The sequence below is a fragment of the Odocoileus virginianus genome, chromosome 15, assembly GCF_023699985.2.
Source record: "Odocoileus virginianus isolate 20LAN1187 ecotype Illinois chromosome 15, Ovbor_1.2, whole genome shotgun sequence".
NCBI lineage: Eukaryota > Metazoa > Chordata > Mammalia > Artiodactyla > Cervidae > Odocoileus > Odocoileus virginianus.
This window is the reverse complement of record NC_069688.1, coordinates 2,639,012-2,658,618: the sequence shown is the minus strand read 5'-3', so window position 1 is coordinate 2,658,618 and position 19,607 is coordinate 2,639,012. Positions and strand designations below refer to the sequence as shown.

At 50.0% G+C, this 19,607-nt stretch overlaps 1 protein-coding gene across 1 annotated transcript in view; it reads right to left on the bottom strand.

Annotated features, from left to right (window-relative positions):
• Positions 1-19,607, bottom strand: part of COL22A1 (collagen type XXII alpha 1 chain) — a 197,316-nt gene that overhangs the window by 56,316 nt on the left and 121,393 nt on the right. The window contains exons 37-39 of the mRNA XM_070476953.1: positions 19,109-19,213; positions 17,762-17,806; positions 8,857-8,934 (exon numbers count right to left, since the gene is read on the bottom strand). Coding sequence (XP_070333054.1) covers positions 8,857-8,934; positions 17,762-17,806; positions 19,109-19,213 — 228 coding nt within the window. The remainder of the gene's footprint in view (positions 1-8,856; positions 8,935-17,761; positions 17,807-19,108; positions 19,214-19,607) is intronic.

The window sequence follows — 19,607 nt, the reverse complement described above, 5'->3', positions numbered from 1 at the left end:
CCTGGCTTCCCGAGCTGCACTGCAGAGGCGCGCCGTGCCTGAGGCACTAGTGTTGAGTGGCAGGCCCCGAGTGAGCGGCACTGGCCCTGGGCCCCAGGCCTTCCCATCTGCAGAGAAGACGCCGCCCTGCCCACCTGCCTGGACACGTTCTCCTTGCCACACGTGGGTTCTCAGGGCAGATGTCAGCACCCTTGGACGTCTCCCAGGCCTCTCCCAGGGGGCTCGTTAGAACCGGTGCCCAGCCCCTGGGTCACCCCATCTGGGACGGATGGCCTGGTACTGTCAGCGCTTCCAGGCCTGTCTGTCCTCTCTCCTCTGCCCTGGGAGCGCTCAGCACGCACTCTCCAGGACTCAGCCCCGGGAAGAGCCGGGACACAGCAGAGCCCAGCACACGGCATGCTGCTAAAACTAACTTTGTGGCATGAGAACTTGAAAATCAAGTGTTATCATCCTCATCACTGATGATCAAACTAAGGCCAGAAGAGACAAAGAACCAGCCCAAGCCACATCGCGAGTCCCTCTCCAGGTGGGGTGAGTCCCACCACCCGTTCTCCGTCCCGGGCACCCAGGAGAACCTCCGAGATATCTGAAGAGGGAGCAGAGATTTCATACAAAGGCACAGGCCCCAGACAGTACGACAGACCAGGTAACCTAAAAGCCTGCCCATTAAATACGTCCCAGAAATTCCTGATAAAATAAAATAAGCATCGTTCTCAGTGTAGAGTTGAGCACTAAAGTAGGGGAAACTTCCAGAGAACTAAGTCAAGCAGGTAAGCAGACAGTGAGCTCCAGGCTTCCCTGGTGGTCCAGTGGGCAAGAGTCTGCCTCGCAATGCAGGGGTCGGTGGGGGTGCGGTGTGTGTGCTCAGTAGTGGGCCTTTTTGCAACCCCATGGACTTTGAGACCCCATGGAGCTCTAGCAGACACCTCTGTCCATGGAATTTTCCAGACAAGAATACTGGAGTGGGTTGCCATTTCCTACTCCAGTACGTTACTCGTATCAACCTAAAAAATCCTCCCAAGAAACACAAACAGCCCTTTTAACCCTCATAGAAGATTTCTATAAGAGCAATACATGACATAATTTCCTTATTGTGCTCTGAAAATATTTACTGGGAGCCTCACATACACCAAGCATGGTAGACAGGGGCCATGGGTTCAGTCCCTGGTCTGGGAAGATTCCACGTGCTAAGCCCGTGTGCCACAGCTCCCGAGCCTCTGCTCTAGAGCCCGAAGCCTCAGCTACTGAAGCCCGTGCAGGTCGAGCCCGTGCTCTGCAACAAGGGAAGCCAGCGCAAAGGGAAGCCCAAGCGCTGCAATCAGGGCGCTCCCCCACTCTCTGCAACTGGAGAGAGCCCTTGTGCAGCAACGAAGACCCAGCACAGCTAAACATAAGTAAGTAATTTTTTTTTAAGAGAAGACAATGGACTCAGAATCCCACCCGGAATCTCCCTGACTCAGAGGTCACTTCCCCCTCCATGAGCTTTCATGCTCTCATCAAGCTGAAGGTCAATGGCACCCGTGGACCAATACACATACATCCAAATTTCATTCCTAGCACAGTAGCTCCTTACTGAGGCTGAGTACTTACTCCTCAAGGAAAGGGCTAAGGACAGTTTACTACTGGCCTGGGGCATGCTGCCAGATTTTAGAGTCACTTTTTGTTTCCAAATTGAACTCCAAGATCCACCTCTAGCATTTGACTTGTTCATCAGCCTAAGTGTTGGATTCCTCTCATGTGTCATTTAATATAACATCCCCTTGTGATGGATGGAATTGGTTGCCAAAAAGGTCTTCATTTCAAATCTTAGTTCTCTCAGTTATTAATTGTTTGAGCTTGAGCACATCACTGTGTTTCTCTGAGCTTCAGCTTCCTTATTTATAACACAAAGCTGGGAGATCACCTTAGCTCCTATGATGAGAAGCAGAGCCTCGAATCAGAGAACAGGACCGGTGCCTGGCCCGTAACAGGCATGCCCACAACTGTCTTGCCACTATACTTTTAAGAAATAGAGGAGTGTGCTGTGGAGGAGGGATTGTGGAACGACTGTGGAACGACTTCCCAATGTCAGTCTGAAATCTGAAACCTAAACACATGTTCCACAATAACAACCCTATTTCTGAGATCACACCCTCTGATGGATTTGTTCAAGAGTCACTTTACCCAACACACATATTTTGGCCTTTGATACCATTTGTTCCACTTGGCCTTTGTTTCACTTAAAAGGAACTACAACTCCTTGGAGAAATGACTGATCCCAGAACTGGTCAAGGAGTATATCCAAATCTGGAACATCCTGTCATTCCAAAGATCAGGGAAACTACCCATCAGCGTCTCTTACGTCTGCATTGGCAGGCGGGCTCTTCACTACTGTGGCTCAGCTGGTAAAGAATCTGCCTGCAGTGTGGGAGACCTGGGTTTGACTGCTGGGTTGGGAAGACCCCCTTGAGAAGGGAAAGGCTACCCACTCCAGTATTCTGGCCTGGAGAATGCCATGAACTGTATAGTTCATGGGTCACAAAGAGTTGGACATGACTGAGTAACTTTCACTTCCACTTTTTCTTTACCACTAGCACCATCTGGGAAACCCAAAGACTGCTAGGCGTGTGTCAAAAGTACTTAGGGCCACCCCAAAGAGGCTCTGATTTGTATCAAATAAGACAATCTGGACAGCAAAAGGAAGAATATCTGCCATACATTAAAACAAACTGAATGTGTTTAAATCTGAGTTCAAAATTATTGATAAAAACCAAGAACACCTCATTGATCATCTTTGCAAGATACCAGGGAACTAAGTCATTATTTGAAAATAATTAACAGGAAAACATTATAATCTGCCTTCCCTAGGAAGGGCTCCACTGGGTATCCAAACTGTAAATGAGGGAACACCTCTCCATATAGAAGGACTGGAGCTAATACATAAAAGAACTGATTGAACCAATTTGCAAGCCTTGATGTGCTAATTGATCTAAGGCTTGGACATCAAAGGCTGTGAAGGTCAGGACAAGACACCACCAGACGTCAGACACCTCCTGCTGGAAGGACACACAGCCTGTGAAGTCTTGCCGGAAAGAGCAAACCCGAATCTGCTCCAACCCTGAGGCCCAAGTATGGGTGTACAGGAAACATGGGGACCAGGAAGCACTGAGCTACTCTCTGAGCAATGTCCAGACCATGGGAAGCTCCGTAAGACCAAACAATAAATCTTTTTTCATCAATTAAAAAACTGCAATTTATAGATATCTAAACTTGAAATTTGATCCCCTCTACCTTGCTCCTCCTCTCTATAGATATCTATCTGAAGACACAGCACATTTTATTCTCCATCATCTTTTATCTGAAGGGCTCATGGGTACCAGGCTACATGCTGGGCTCCCAGGGCAGGTTCAAACACTTGCTTTGCCCTTCTCAGCAGACTGAGCCAGGCCCACTGTCTGAACCTCTCCAAGCCTGAGTGTCCTCATCTGTAAGCTGGACACAATCACAGTTCAGGCTCACAGGACCACTGTGAAGACTGAGAAGGCAATGCATTAAAAAGCCAGCACTGGAGCCTTGCCCATTTGTGTAAGCGCTCAGTAGGCCTTGGGAATTATTATTAGGAACCACAAAAAGCCTTGTCGAGATTAGAAAGAGCATTTTCAATTGGAAATGAGAGTAGAAATTTATTTAAAACCTTTTTTTTTCTTCCAACAACAGAGGAGTCCCCCTGAGACTTCAATCTAAAAGCCAAGATTGGGATATTTGGGATACTCAGCTCCTGGTTATACAAGGGGCCCTGGGGCCTGGGTTTCCCAGGTGGCACTAGTGGTAAAGAACCCGCCTGCCAATACAGGAGACCTAAGAGACATGGGTTCAATCCCTGGGTCAGGAAGATTCCCTGGAGGAGGGCCTGGCACCCGACTCCAGTAATTCTTGCTTGCAGACTGCCATGGAGCCTGGAAGGCTACAGTCCACAGGGTCACAAAGAGTCGGACACGACTGGATGACATAGCACGTGTTCTGGGGTCCGGGGCGGTGACAGCTCCTCCTCTGCAGCCCAGGGGACCTCGCACTGAGCACAGAACAGGAGAGAACCGGGAATGAATGAAGCTGCAGCACCTGTCCTAAGTCCTTGGGGTGACTGCCCAGAAATGCCTGGGGTCCCCAAGTAGCAGCCGGGCGAGATGGGGCTACTGTCTGCACACACTCCTTTAGAAGGGCAACAGGCCAGCCTGACCTGGGGTCAGTAGGAGCAGCGGTGTGGTTCTTAGAGACAAAGGAACTGGACTAAACCCGGGGACAAGACATACAAACAGAAACAACAGTGAGACTTGCAAGTCAGTAGGTCTAAAGCAGTAAAGAATGTGAGACGACCCTGGCAAGAGGAAAGTGTGTTCTCGGTCACTTAGTCGTGTCCAGCTCTCTGTGACCCCATGGACTGTAGCCTGCCAGGCTCCTCTGTCCATGGGATTTTCCAAGCAAGGATACTGGAGTGGGTTGCCATTTACTCCTCCAGGGGATCTTCCCGGCCCAGGGATCGAACCCGCATCTCCTGAGACTCCTGCCTTGGCAGGTGGGTTCTTTACCACTAGCACCGCCTGGCAAGTCTGGCACAAGGAAGGACTACGTAAACGCGAATCCCTGCTCTATTGCTGCCCTGGCTTGGAGAGCAGCTAAGGGCATCTGCTTGGAGCTAGGACGTTGGGGTCCAATCCTAGCTCCCCGACATCCTAACTGTGACTTCAGGCAAGGGTCACATCTCTTACATGGATTCCCTCATTTGCAAAATAAAGAGAGAACAGGATCTGCTTGGCAGGGTGGCTGGGAGGACTGGATGAGAGGACGTTCATGAGATAAGTGAGGGGATGGGTGTGGGTATCTTGCTCAGAGCTGGACGCTGCAAGTGGGCAGGCCATATGAGCTGCGGTCATGACCGCTCCAGCTTTTAGTGGCTTTCATTTCTAGTCTTGCTGTATTACTCCCTGGAAGAGGGGAAGTGGGGAAAAGAACGGCTCCACTCAGGACCCCTGACAGATGCTTTCACACACCATCAGCGCCATGCTTCCTCTCGCTCTCTGTCTGTAGGTCTACAAAGGGCTGTGAGCTCTTTTTCTTTGTATGTGAACCCTCAGTGCCTGAGCAAAGTCAGAACAAGTGACTCCAGAGAGGGAACGTTGAAGAGAGAAAGGAGAGGCGATTCCAGGCAATGGAGACTGAGAAAGATGTCAGGGGAGGAGTTTTATGGCATTTAAAGGTTCAAGGCAAGCTTCCAGGTGTCACTACCAACACGACTGCGCTGCAACCCTCCCTACACACTTGATCTACAAACTACTGCTCAGGCCGGGGTCCTGGAGTGCAGGCTGCCGGGGGAGGCCCGCCCTCGCTGACCTCAGGCCCAGAGGCTCAGTGAAGTTCAACAGCACTCTGATCTGCCCTCAGGCCTAACTGGGTCATTTTTAAGCTTATCAGACCCCGCTAAGGAAGATCAGAGGCAACCTTAAGATAAAAGGGATGTTTTGTTAATGTCTTGAAGGGAGAAGTAGAAAGCCAAACAACTCTCTCTCCATCCACTCCCCTGCCCGATGATGTGCAGAGGTTGGCAGAGAAAGCCACGGGCTCCCTTCCAGGGGTAAGTGCTGCGCCTGGCTGCCCAAGCCTTGGAGCACAGAGCCACAGGAGGATGGAGCAGAGGAATCCAGCCTTAACTGGAGGAGGGGATGGAAATGAGCAGTCCCACCCACGCTGGGGAAGCCACAGGCCAGTGGAGAGAGGAAGAGAGCTGGCTTCGGAGGACTGAAAGCGATGGCCCTGGCCCTGGACTAGCTGTGTGCCGTCAGCCAAGCCACCTCCCCTTCTGAACCTCAGGCTGTTTACCTGGAGAACACTGAAGAAGCAGACACCTTCAGGGCGAGTGTGATCACTTGGTGGTGTCTGACTCTCTGCGGCCCCATGGACTGTAGCCCACCAGGCTCCTCTGTCCGTGGGAGTTCCCAGGCAAGAAACCTGGAGCGGGTTGCCATTTCCTCCTCCAGGGGATCTTCCCGACCCAGGGATCGAGCCTGCGTCATCCTACATTGCAGGATTCTTTACCACTGAGCCACCAGGGAAGCCCTAGACATCGTCAGTGACCCTCTCCAGGACCTCTGGGCATGCACCCACCTGGCAGGTCCTGGCTGAGGTGCCTGCCCTGGGGCATCTGTAGCTGCAGGGGGATGCTTAGCCCAAGTACCAGCCCCCACCCACCCCCAGCAGCCCTTCACTGACGCCCACCAGGAGTCGACCCTGGCTCTGCCCCGACTTTTGTAGAACACCTCTGCAGCTGCCCCCTGTCGTCTCCAGGGTCTTGTCGGGGGAGGATGCCACTCCCCAAGGGGTGATTTCTGAGATAATTCCCCCAATAAATCCGCAGCCCTTGAACCCTGATCTCGGGAGATGCTAATGCAGAAGCCCAGCCTTCAACAAAGGATAAACCAGCTTTCACAGGACGGAAAAGCTGAGGACGTGGATGCTCTGAACCCAGCACCAGACACAGAGCACTCAGCCCGTGGCAGGGGGCTGCCGAGCCTGGGGGCGTGAGGGGTGCACTCACACCCTGTCATCAGCCCACCCCGCCTCCGCACCCCGCCGAACCCTCACACGGACGGCCCGGCCACCAGGAAGGAGCCCGGGCCAGCAGCCAAAGACAGGATTTATGGAAGCTCGATAAGGACTCACCCACCGCGGAAGCTTTTAATCAGTGGAAGTGGAGGAAGGACCCTGAACGGCTGACTCGTGGCCTCTCGGCTGGAGGCAGCCAATTCCTTTTCAGGTGGAATCACTTGGGTGGGGACGTATTTCAGGGGTGATTTCATGGCTCTGACGTGGGAGGTGGGGAGGCAAGTGTCCTCCCCTGCTGCCTGGCTTTCTGGTTAAGGTTTTCCTATGGTGAGTCCCGGGGAGTGGACAGGACATGCAGAGACCCGTGAAATGATGGCAGGCCACTCCAGGTCAGTTTCTATTCTAAGTGGCTAACGCCTGCAGGACTCAGAATCCTGACTCCAGCAGAGAAGGCCCCGTTAAAAGCAGGATTTCAGAAACAAAAAGAAAGCCTGAGCCTGCTGTATTTTTTCACTACACCTTTTCCCATATTGTTTCTTCTAGTTACCAACAGATTGTAAAAGACAGCCAAAGACGAAAGATAAAGCTGATGCAATAGAAGTGTTTTTTCCATCAGCAATTTTAGCAGAGAAATTAAGAAAAACAGATTACATCTGGGCATTTCCAAGAGGATATCACCTGCCTTCTCCCTGTTTCCCAGGGACCTTTAGGAAGATGCAAGGGCACAGGTCTTCCCACCTTGAAGGCAGCCCCGTTGCTGGGGGTGGACTGGAAGCAAGGGTGTCATTTCCAGTCATTTCCGGGAGGAAGAGGACACAGACGAGGGTTCTGGGGGGAGTTTCAGGGAGAGAGTGAGAGGGCGTAGGAGCAGCACTGGGACAAGGAGAGGTTTACTTAACAAGTGGTGCTGAGGGTGATGGCGCTTCCAGGTGGCTCAGTGGTAAAGAACCCACCAGCCAGTGCAGGAGAAGCAGGAGACATGGGTTCGATCTCTGGGTCGGGAAGATAACCCCGGAGAAGGAAAGGGCAACCCATTCCAGTACTCTTGCCTGGGAAATCCAGAGAAAGCCCACGGGGTGGCAGAGTCGGACACGACTTAGTGGCTGAACACACACACTATAATACACTGGGCTTCCTCTCAAATCCTCTGAGACAAATGAGGCACAGTGTGACTTTGTTTCTTGAATGAGGAACCGAGCAGAGACCAGGTCAAGCATTGCTCCAATTTATATTCAGATTATGTTTAATGGGGGTAAAGTCTGATTGTGCTTCTGGGTTAAGACGATGACGATGACAACAATATCATCCATGATACATAGGCAGTTTGGATTCGATGAGGCTTAGCAACCATATCAGAAAACGACTGAGTATTGGAGCTTCCTAGTAGACTGCTGTGAATTATCCACCAAAACCACCAATCCAAAGACCACTTCATAGATTTTATTTGCAGGTAAAATCCTTTCTTGGGGGCTTCCCTGGTGGCTCAGTGGTAAAGAATCTGAGCCTTTACCTGCCAATGCAGGAGACACGGGTTCAATCCCTGAACTGGGAAGATCTCACGTGTCCCATAGTAACTAAGCCCATGGCCCACAATGACTGAGCCTGTGCTCTAGAGCCTGGGAGCTGCAACTACTGAACGTACTGCCACAACTACCGAAGGCTGCTTGCCCTACAGCCTGTGTGCTCCGCACCAAGAGAAGCCGCCGCGAGGAGAGGCCTGAGCATCACAACTATGCAGTAGCCCTCACTTGCCAGAACTAGAGAAAAGATCTCATGGCGATGAAGACCCAGCAAAGCCAGGAACAAATAAATAAAATATAATTATTAAAAAAAAAACCTTTCTTGATTCCATTTATGTCCTCGCTGATATATTAATTGAAGAGGGATGATGAACTCACCTTTGCCTGAAAAAGCATGAAGGCAAGTCACTCCTCCAAGACCACACCCCTCCCCCAACCAGCCCAAGCTCACTGACTATCACTCAGTCTTTGCAAAGTCTTACCAGTGAGTCCTTTCTTTCCCCCTTTTCTTTTTTTATAAGCTTTGTTCTTTCACTCCTCTTTGAAAGGACACGTCTTGGTCTCCCCAGAAGCCTTCTTCCCGTAAGAAATACACCAAGTTTTTAACAGCATCAGCTACAGTGGACAGACCTACAGCCTGACTGACCCGGGGATCAGTGACCCACCACCAGATGAGCCCGGAAAGGAGCGGCCCAGCCGTTGCAGCAGGCCCTGGCTGGGTGTCCTGGAGCGAGGAGGTGCTGGGTGGGTAAAGACTCACCGGAGGGCCGGCAACCGCCACGCCTGGCTCTCCACGGTTGCCAGGAGGGCCGGGGATCCCAGGCGCACCGCGGTCCCCCTGAAAAGAGAAAACAACACAGTCAGGATGTCAGCTCTGGGCGGGGGAGAGCAAAGGTGCAGGAATATTCCGTTCCTTCCCCGATCTGGACCATACCCTGCAGCCAGCATCTCTCCCACAACCCACTCTGCACGCCCACTCGAGTTCATCCAAGCTGCCCCTCACCACACTCAGTCCAACACGCCTGGACCACCGGCACCAACCGTGACCACCAGTGTTGCCCATGGCTCCAGACGTGATTATAACAATGTGACCCCCGCCACAGGTGACCATAATTCCAAGTTTTACCATGCTTTTTCCACATTTCTCCTGCCCCCATCCTGAATTCACCCCAGATCTGACCATGTATCCACATTTCAACCCAATTTCCACATCATCAATAAATGATTTCATAATTTGACCAATAACGTGCCAAGTACCTATATTTTGTGGGTCACTTTTCCAGGGGTTGCAAGGGGCAAGAATGACAGATATAATCTCTGCCTTCAAGCATGATGGTTAATAGAGTGTGGGTTTACACTCTGGCTTCAACACTTGGTGACTGCTGGCTTCAGAGGGCAACAAGTTCCTTCATTTACGAAGGCCAGGTTATGCCAGGAGCTGCCGCCAGCAGCGGCCACGTGTGTCCGGAGATCGCGCAGACAGAGGGCCTGGTGTGGCAGTCACTGAGCGTTAGCTGCTGTGGTTGTTGCTGCTCTCAGGTGCCCATCGCTCTGGGCTTTGATCGGACGTGGGAACGGAGAAGGGAAGGACAGCAGGGGAGGAATTCCGCTTGCTACTTTCTGTAGAAGGACACTGAGACGGTCATACCTTCATATTCACAATTTCAAAATTCCCGACCTCTGAAAACAAGTATTTACCCTAACTCATTGGGCAGCAAAAGCTGACTTGTACTGACTCGAAGGCTAATTACAATCTTTAGATTTGTGGATGCTTACACACTTCTATGCCATCACTGTAATGAGTCTGATGAGGAATTTTGCCCCACATACCACAGTAAACGCTCTTTGTATCACTTGTAAATTACTACTTTTCTAATTCCAAAATAAATTCAATCCAAAGCACACAGGACCCACACAACTTTGCGTAAGAAACTGTACCCCAATATTAGGTCAGCAGATGGCAGCCAAGCCTAATACTGAAATGGGGGGTAACCCTAGTCAAGCCACTTACCATCTCCAGGGTGAGTTAATTTATATGACAAATGGAAGTAGCCTTAGGAGGTCTTCATGAAGAGTCAATTAGATAACGTGCAGCAAATTTATTTCAGGTAGAACCTGACATTGCTAGGCAACACTGCTTTATCAAGGCTTATGTTTTTAAGCATTAAATGAAAATCCTGTTAATAACTGGCTTACCCTGCAACCACCATCTCAACTTGAAAACTTTACATCTGGACCTTTTAGAAAAATAATGCTTCAAGATGATTTGTTTTTCCCACAGCATGACTGTTGCTTGCACGAGTTTGTAAGTTATATATTCATTCAACAAATGCTGGTTGTTTATTCACAGCAAACTGCAATCTGGCTCCACGACCAAAGATCACTCATTCAGGAGTCCTGCCCATTTCCAGTGCTCTGTGTTAAATTCAGGAGAGAGATCTGAACAGGTTTTCCAAGTTCTCAGGAAAGAGATGAACCACAGTCTGAACTCTCCCTAAACCCTGGTGACACTGTCTCTGCCCCTCCTCCCTGCAGGTCCGCGGTGGCCACGTGTCCTAAGGACCACAGCCTCTCTCTGGCCCACCCTCACCTCTGCAAACAGTCCCCGAGAAATCCTCTTCAGAGCCCCAGATGGTGCATCCTATTTATTTAGAATAAAATGATGTGGCTGATTCTGGGAAGTACAAGATGCCTGGGACTGCCAGAAAATCTGATTTATGTGCATGGGGAAGGTGGGAGGGGAGGAAGTCAAGAAATAAGGCGAAGGTGGAAAAAAGCGCAATGAACTAAGAGTGATACGATCAGTGCCGAGTCCCTCACCAGCACACTGGACAGTGAGAGGACGAGGCGGAGGAGTTCACACTGGCCGCCAAGTGACCGCAAGTCCAGTCTCAGGACTGAAACCGGGTCCCCTTAAAACCACGCTCCCCTGTGGGTTCACGACTAACCTCTCTATCCAAAACTCTACTCCTGTTCTTGCCCTGCCCATTCCCCCCAGGAGAGAAGAAGATCAAAGAAAAGGGGGACAGGACTGAGACTGAGCAGGGCTCTGCAGAGTCTTCCCGGGTGTAACTCCCCCCACGGCCTGTCCTCACTTCTTGTCTGGCCTCCCCAAGTCCCAAAGAGCAGACTCAAGCAGTAACTAATTACGGAAGAGAGGGGAAGCAAGAACAGAAGAGCAGAAACAAAGGAAAAGCAGTCAAGCAAGAAAAGCAGTGATGACCTAAACGGTGGCTGAGCAATGAAACAGAGTCACAGGACTCCCAGTTTCTCCTGCAGGGGTAGACACAAAAATCGGACTTGTACTTCTGAGCTGTCATGCAGAAACCAAGACCCCCTCGCATTAGAGGATGCTGACCAGCATGTGGATCCCAGACTGACTGGAACCACAAGGTTGATGATTAAGATTTCTGATATCACCCTGTTGCCTCACCACCAACCGGTCAGAAAGATGTCTACCAACTGATCACACACCCTATGACCCTCATCTAAATGCTGCTCTTAAACCCTGTCTGAAAGCTGCCAGGGCTTCGAGTCTCACTTGCCTCCCCATTCTCTTCTCTCCAGGCATCAAACACTGCTTTCCTTCACCCCGTGGCAGCAGGCTGGCTTCACTGTGCATCCAGGCAAGCTGGCTCACGTTTGGTTCGGTCACAGAACAACATCAGCCTGGTCCTGTGACCTTGGATGAATCCCATAACCTCTCTGGCACCCTTAAGACCCTCATCAATGAGGAAACAAAAGAACATTTTACCAAACTCCCACATATCTACTGCAGACTCATTTATAAGGTGAGAGACTGTATAACATGGATTGTGAAAAGGTGTATATTATATTTTATCAGCCAAGTTAGACAACAAAAAATAAACTAAGCACAATACATATTAGAAAAATCCATATTCTTTTGCACCCCAGGTTCTCCTTTAAACTAGTTAATGTAGGGACTTCCCTCGTGGCCCAGTGGTTAACCGGGGACACGGGCTCCATCCCTGGCTCCGGCAGACTCCGCGTGCCTCAGGGCTGCTGAGCCGGTGGACCGACAGCCTGCGCTCTGTAGCCAGGGCGGCCACCGTGGGGGGAGCCTGAGCACCGCAGGAGAGCGGTCCCCACTCACTGCACCCAGAGGAAACCCGAACGCCGCAGCGAAGACTGGCCCAGCCAGAAATATACACAAACTAAAACTGAAAGTTAACGTACATCTCCCTTGTACTTTGTTTTAGCTTGCCTCCTCTCTTCTTCCCAAGGCTGCATACTATGCACAGCAAAAACACTAACAACTGTAGCTAAACACACCAAAGACGCAGCGTGTGTTCTTCTAGGTAACTGTGCACGCTCCTGCTTCTGAACCAGCTGATCCCCGCATGGGGGTCTTCTTTCATCCAGGTTCTAAGCTTCCAAACACTTCAGCTCAATTTAGTCACTCAGTCGTGTCTGACTCTGTGACGCCATGGACTGCAGCACGCCAGGCTTCCCTGTCCATCACTAACTCTGAGGGCTTACTCATTCATGTCCATTGAGTTGGTGATGCCATCCAACCATCTCATCCACTGTTGTCCCCTTCTCCTCCTGCCTTCAATCTTTCCCAGCATCATGGTCTTTTCAAATGAGTCAGTTCTTCACATCAGGTGGCCAAAATATTGGAGTTTCAGCTTCAGCATCAATCCTTCCAATGAATATTCAAAGGACTGATTTCCTTTAGGATTGACTGGTTGGATCTCCTTGCTGTCCAAAGGACTCTCAAAGAGTCTTCTCCAATACCATAGTTCAAAAGCATCAATTCTTAGGTGCTCAGCTTTCTTTATAGTCCAACTCTCACATCTATACATGACTACTGGAAAAACCATAGCCTTGATTAGATGGACTTTTGCTGGCAAAGTAGTGTCTCTGCTTTTTAATATGCTGCCTCGGTTGGTCATAGCTTTTCTTCCAAGGAGCAAGCATCTTTTAATTTCATGTCTGCAGTCACCATCTGCAGTGATTTTGGAGCCCCCCAAAATAAAGTCTCTCACAATTTCCATTATTTCCAAATACTTACCCACCAATTAAAACTCAGCCCAATCATTTCATTTCCTTAAACCCACCTCTGCCTGCCCGCCTCTCAGCCTTCGGAAGACATTTGAATGTATCGTCATTAACTTTAACACACCACCCTCCCATTGCATCTGACCCTCTGACTTTTATTTAAGTATCTTAAAAGAATAAATTACCCATTGATTCATTCATCCATTAGTTCAACAAATATTTGTCAAGTACCTAAATGGAGTCACACCCTGTGTCGGGCACAGTATCCACACACTTTTGCATCCACAATGCCTAGTGTTGGGCCTGGAACAGCCCTTTAACAGCAAATTCCTGAATGCCTGAATGACTGAATCTATCATCACTCGCATTTTGTCAGGTACTAAATTTTGCTGTTGACCAAAATCAACTTTTTGCTCAGGAGGGAACATGATGAATGACCTCTGGCAGTCCTGCCAAGAATCTGAGTCAGGATTGATCTCTGCTGCGGGGGCGCAGGCCTGGTTCCATTTGTGTGTTTATGGCCCTCTGTGATGCTAACACTTCCCCGAAGCAACAGCTTAATGGACTGAAACTTGGAGAAAATGGCTCCGAGAAAAGAGCCAAAGACCTTAAGGCTTGGTCAGAAAACGCAAGAAGGTTACTGATCAGAAGAAAGGGGGCATGTGAGCTCCAATCTGTAATAGTGACTGTGGTATCTGTTTTGGTTGCAAGACACTCTGAGCCAGTTCAACAGTGTGTATGGAGGGAGATGTGGGAGGTCATGGAAGGAGGAGGTCATTTATTGAAAAACTATGTGCCGTGAGATTACTTATCCACGGGAGCCGGTTGGGGGTTAACTACGTTTTACTCCTTCATACAGAAAAGGAACAGAAACAATAAGCCACTTGCCCTGATGTCATAGATCTTGAGCTTCCCATGTGGCACTAGTGGTAAAGAACCCGCCTGTCAAGGCAAGAGACATAAGAGATGTGAGTTCACTCCCTGGGATGGGAAGATACCCTGGAAGCGGGCGTGGCAACCCACTCCAGTATTCATGCCTGGAGAACCCCATGGAGAGAGGAGCCTGGAGGGCTATAGCTCCTAGGGTCACAAAGACTCCGTCAGGACTAAAGTGACAGCATGCACGCATCTGTCTTACAGGTAGTTGGGCTGGGATCCTAACCCAGCTCCGTCGGAAGGCAAAGCTTGTTCATTTCACTAGAAACGAGTCCACCCAAGAGAAGGAACAGCATCTTTAAGAGTCTTTTTGTGGCTGTAAATCATTACGAAGGGCTGAGAAAGCACCAAGGAAAATCCTGGTAGGGTGCTCTTAAGTGCCCAGGGGTTTTCAGCACCAGGGACAGCACCCGGGAAAGGCCCACAGCTGAACACGGGTGTCTCTCCCCTCCCTCCCACCTTGTCCCCCCACGAGCCCCTCATTCTACAACTAAAGATCTCCCTGGTTCCAATTTACCTTCCCAATGCCAGCTGACTAGGGAAACCTTTACTCTAAACTACATTCCACCTTGCAAATGTATACAGTATTAACACTGAAAGGGCCCTCTGTTTACACATCTCATATGTAAACGGAGAGAGCACAGCTTACTGTGGCTCCCACGGATTTGAAACTGGCTGGTCAACTGTACCCAGGGCAAGGCCCTCTGCACATCTCACCCCGGGTCTCCTGCCTCTCTTCTCCACGCCTCACTGCCGCCTCCACGCACTTCCACGGGGCTTCTCTCTCCAACAACAGGCCGACAGGGATGAGTCAGGTCTCTCTAGACCCCTCACCTTCCTGCTGAACCCTAAAGCAGGCTCAACAGGGTGGTTTATGATAAGGATCACTAATATTTATCGGGCACGTACCTGTGGCGAACTTAAGGCTAGGCACACAAACACTTTATTTGCATTACATCATTTTTTTCCCCAAACTCTGCCTGAGAGGTAGATTTTTATCAACCTCATAAATAAGCAGCCCAGAGAAAGGACACCTTTACCCATTTCCACATCTCCTGTTTCTGGCGCCCTTTGCAGTGCTCCTGCCTCCCTGCCTTCTCAGAGGCAACTGATTTCTCCCAGATCCTGAAACTCCTCCTCTCAGGGGGAGCTGAGGGCACAGAAGCGCTGCTGGGCAGATGCCAGGCTCACGGCATCAGGCAGGAACCTCAGACACATGTCCGAGCTGGCTGTGAATCCAGAGGCCCTCCAGTCCCTGGTCCTGCCTCCCTGCTCCACACACGCCCAGTGCTCTGGGCACAAGGAATTATTTTACAGGCCCTCAAATTGAGGCAAAGTTGTTTCCTTTTTTTTTTCCTTCAGAAACTAAAGTGAAAGTGAAGTCGCTCAGTCGTGTCCGACTCTTTGCGACCCCACGGACTATAGCCCACCAGGATCCTCAGTCCATGGGATTCTCCAGGCAACAATACTGGAGTGGGTTGCCATTTCCTTCTCCAGGGGATCTTCCCGACCCAGGGATCGAACCCGGGCCTCCCACATGGCAGGCAGATGCTTTACTGCCTGAGCTACCAGGGAAACTAGGGAGTTGCCAAATATTTGCTCAGATCGCTCAAAAGAACTCCCTCATTTCTTTTTCCTTTCATCATGAACAACAAAAATCACCATTAGGAGAACACACGTGATCTTCATCAGTACAAGCTCAGTACCATGGCAGAGGTCACCTGCCTGAGGGGTGGAAAAAGTCAGGGATCGAACCCAGGTCTCCAGCATTGCAGGCGATTCTTTACCAGCTGGGTCACAAGGGAAGCCCCCAGCAACTACTCCTGAGTTCTCAAATTCCATATCCTGGTTACTACTGCAAACCAAGACTTTTACATACAATAAAAACAACATACTCTGTGGTTTTGTGGTCAAGATCCCAAAAACACAGCTAAAAAATAAAAGGGGAGAAATAAAAGAATGAGTATCTGGGCCTTCAGATAAAACTTCCTGTAACAGCAGCATAAATGGATTCCCAAAGTGCTGTGTCTTCAGTAACCGGGCTGGGTGGTGGGGATGTGGTTTAGGAAAGTGCTGGCTGACTCAAGAAGTGGGGCCAGGAAAGACAGCCAGTGACAACAAAGGCACATAAAAAGAAATTTTAAAAATGTTTTCAAAAATATATGCAAGTGGATAAAAATACGGTAACTGTACAGTAATGCTTCAAGTGATTTTGAATATATTTGTTAAACTAAAGCAAAAAATAAACATTCTAATGTCCCTCATGATGTCACCCACATTCTTAAGTTTATGCATCTGAGCTGGTCAAGTAGTCGCTCACTGGCTGTGGATGCCTGTACAACACACACTCTGCTTTGAACACATTCTATCTCATGCACCCGCAGTCTTCTCCCATGTTAGGACCCTGCAGAGAACTCCTTCCTTGTCTTCCCCTTCGGCTGCTACACACACTTTAGAATCGGGACAAACATCATCTCCGCCAAGAAGCCTTCCAGAGTCAAAGCAGGCTGGACCAGGAGCCCCCTCTGAGCACTTGTGCCTAAGGCTCCCTCAATCCCAGTATTTGGTCATCTGCTTCTCCCCCGGCTCCTGAGCCGATAGAGGGCTGGGGATATGCGCCACTCATCCCCGACATTTCCTAGCCCACCTCCAGATCTGGCACGCGGCAGAGGCTCAGTGGGTCCGCCATGAATGAGATACTAAGCATGCTGTTAATGGATGCATGAATGACTCAATGATTCAGTATAACGATAACTTCAGGAAAACTGTCCTCATCACCCAGGAAAGTTCTCTTACCAATACTCCCTCATGGGCAAAGTGCCCTTTTCTGAGTAGTGGTTACAAGCAAATTGAAGAAGAGACGCCTGCTATTGACTGAAGTGTCTGCCTTTCCTCTCGGAGGCTTGGCTAGATGACAACCGACCCCCTCCCCGGCAGGGTCAGGAGGTGGGTGGAAATGACGGACCACCTCCGGGCCTGGCCCACAGAATCTTCCCACAAGGGTCCTCCGTCATCTTTTCCATTGTTTGCCACTGCATACAGAGGACTCAGCAGGAGACACTGAAGTCTTACAGAAGCGAGTGCATGGGACTGGAGGAACGTGGGTCCCCGAATGGCCGTGTGGTCAGGACTCTCCACTCACCAAAACTCCCATTAGACTTAACACGAATGAGGAATAAACTTTTATTATGTTAATCATCTGAAATCCGAGGACCCTTTGTGTCCCCAATTAAACTGACAATACAAGGCTTGTCATTGTTTAGTCATTAAGTCATGTCCGACTCTTTTGTGACCCCATGGACCGTAACCCATCAGGCTCGTCTGTCCATGAAATTTCCCAGGCAAGGATACTGGAGTGGCTTGCCATTTCCTTGTCCAGGGGCTCTTCCCAACCCAGGGATCGAACTTGGGTCTCCTGAATTGACAGGTGGGTTCTTTACCACTTAGCCACCAGGGAAGACCCCAGTACAAGACAAGATCTACTCCTTCGCTGGTTGAAAGGGTCTTTGGTAACTTACTTAACTGAGAATATTAACAAACAACTATGTGGCACCCACTTCCATCTCACGGTTCAGAGTCGCAGAAGCTTTTGTTAGGTGACAAGTGATGAACATGGAAATAGACAGAGGCGACCAGAGATGATCATCCGGCATGATCACTTTCTAAGTACAACCCAGGTATCTACAGTTTGGTAGACTAATACTCACCTTGGTTCCCATAGGTCCTGGTAATCCCGGTGGGCCACGAAGTCCCTGGGAAAAGGAATGGAAGAAAGATGATCGTGGAGCCACGAGTGAGCATCTACCCGTTTACCCTGTGCTCTGGGGACACACAGAAGGATGGACTCTCACCATGACCTGCTGCGGACAAAGCAAAACAACCTGGTTTTGGACACAGGACCCCTGGGTGTGAATTCTGACTCTATCACCTACCAGTTCTGTGTGACCTCCAGCAAACCCCTCAGGTCTCTCTTAGTTTGTTTCTTATTTAAGATCCCGCTTTTTTTTTTTTTGTTTTGTTTTTAGGTAGTGAATCTCATTTTATTAACTTTTATTTTATATTGGAGTATACTGTACGACAAGGCTGTACACACTGAGGTACAGAGTGCTGTGTTGGCCTAAAGGGTACAACAAAGCCACTCAGTTAAATACAGACACACGCGCAGTGTGCTCAGTCATGTCCTACTCATTGTGACCCCATGGACTGTAGCCCACCAGGCTCCTCTGTCCACGGCATTTTCCACTCAAGAATACCGGAGCGGGGTGCCGCTTCCTTTCCAGGGGATCTTCCCAACCCAGGGGTCAAACTGCACCTCTCATGTCTCCTGTGTTGGCAGGAGGATTACATATACATATATCCACTCTCTTTCAAATTTTCCCATATAGGTTATTACAACCGGGGTTTGCTGGGCTCTATAGGAGGTCCTTGTTGACTCTATTTTATAGTAGTATGTATATGTTAATGCCAACCTCCTAACTTATCCCTCCCTGCAAGATCCTTATTTTGCAGATTCCCTCAAGGATGAGGCCAGGTTTCAGGTTTCACTGTAGGGGCTCTTCTGATTCCAAAGTCTGGTGTCTTTCTTACTTACCCCTTTCTGTCCAGGACACACTAAAGCGTTTGTAAGTGCCCGTGCGCATAACACCCTCATGCATTTACACACACAGATCATATGTCAGCAACACCCACTCTGTGCTATTCCATTTAAAAAATAATTTCTTCCAACTTTCACTTTTTGCATAGATGCCACTTCCTGTGCGAGGCCTCCCCAGCTTACACAGATCAGGGAAGCCCTTCTCCAGGATGCCCGAGCTATGGTCATTGGACTGCTCGGCTGTCTCGTGAGCATCTCCACAGCACAGGCTCTAAGCCAGGTCTGTGTCCCCGGAGCCTGACCCACAGCCAGCAGTCCGCACGGGACCCTGTGCCAGGCGGGCCTGACGTGGGCCCTTTTCCCAGCCTAGCTGCTTTATTGCAGAGTTTGACCACGGACCCTTTTTTCCTTTTCTAATTCCAGCCTGGTCGTTATGGTCACTGAAGCCCCTCACACTTACCGGGTCTCCATCTTTCCCTCTTCCAGGGGGCCCGGGGACCCCAGGGGAACCAGGATCGCCCCTGGGGCCGGCTGGCCCTGGGCTCCCTTCTTCTCCTGCTGCCCCCTGGAAAGACAAGTGGACAGTGTCTGGGGTCAACGAGATGCAGAGAGTAAGTTTTTCAGTGGAGAACCAATCTAGAGGGAGGGCTTCCCTGGCGGCTCGGTGGTAACGAAAATGTCTCCCAGTGCAGGAGTGGAGGGTTCAATCCCTGGATCAAGAAGATCCCCTAGAGTAGGAAATGGCAACCCACTCCAGTGTTCTTGCTTGGAAAATTCCATGGACAGAGGAGCCTGGCAAGGTGCATGGGGTTGCAAAAGAGTCAGACACGACCTAGTGACTAAACAACCACCACCACCTGAAAGATGTGGGTGGGCTTCCCAGTGACGCCCTGCTTCAGAAGGCCCACCCCTTCTGAAGGCACAGAAGACAAACCATATAACGTGAGCCCCAAATTCAT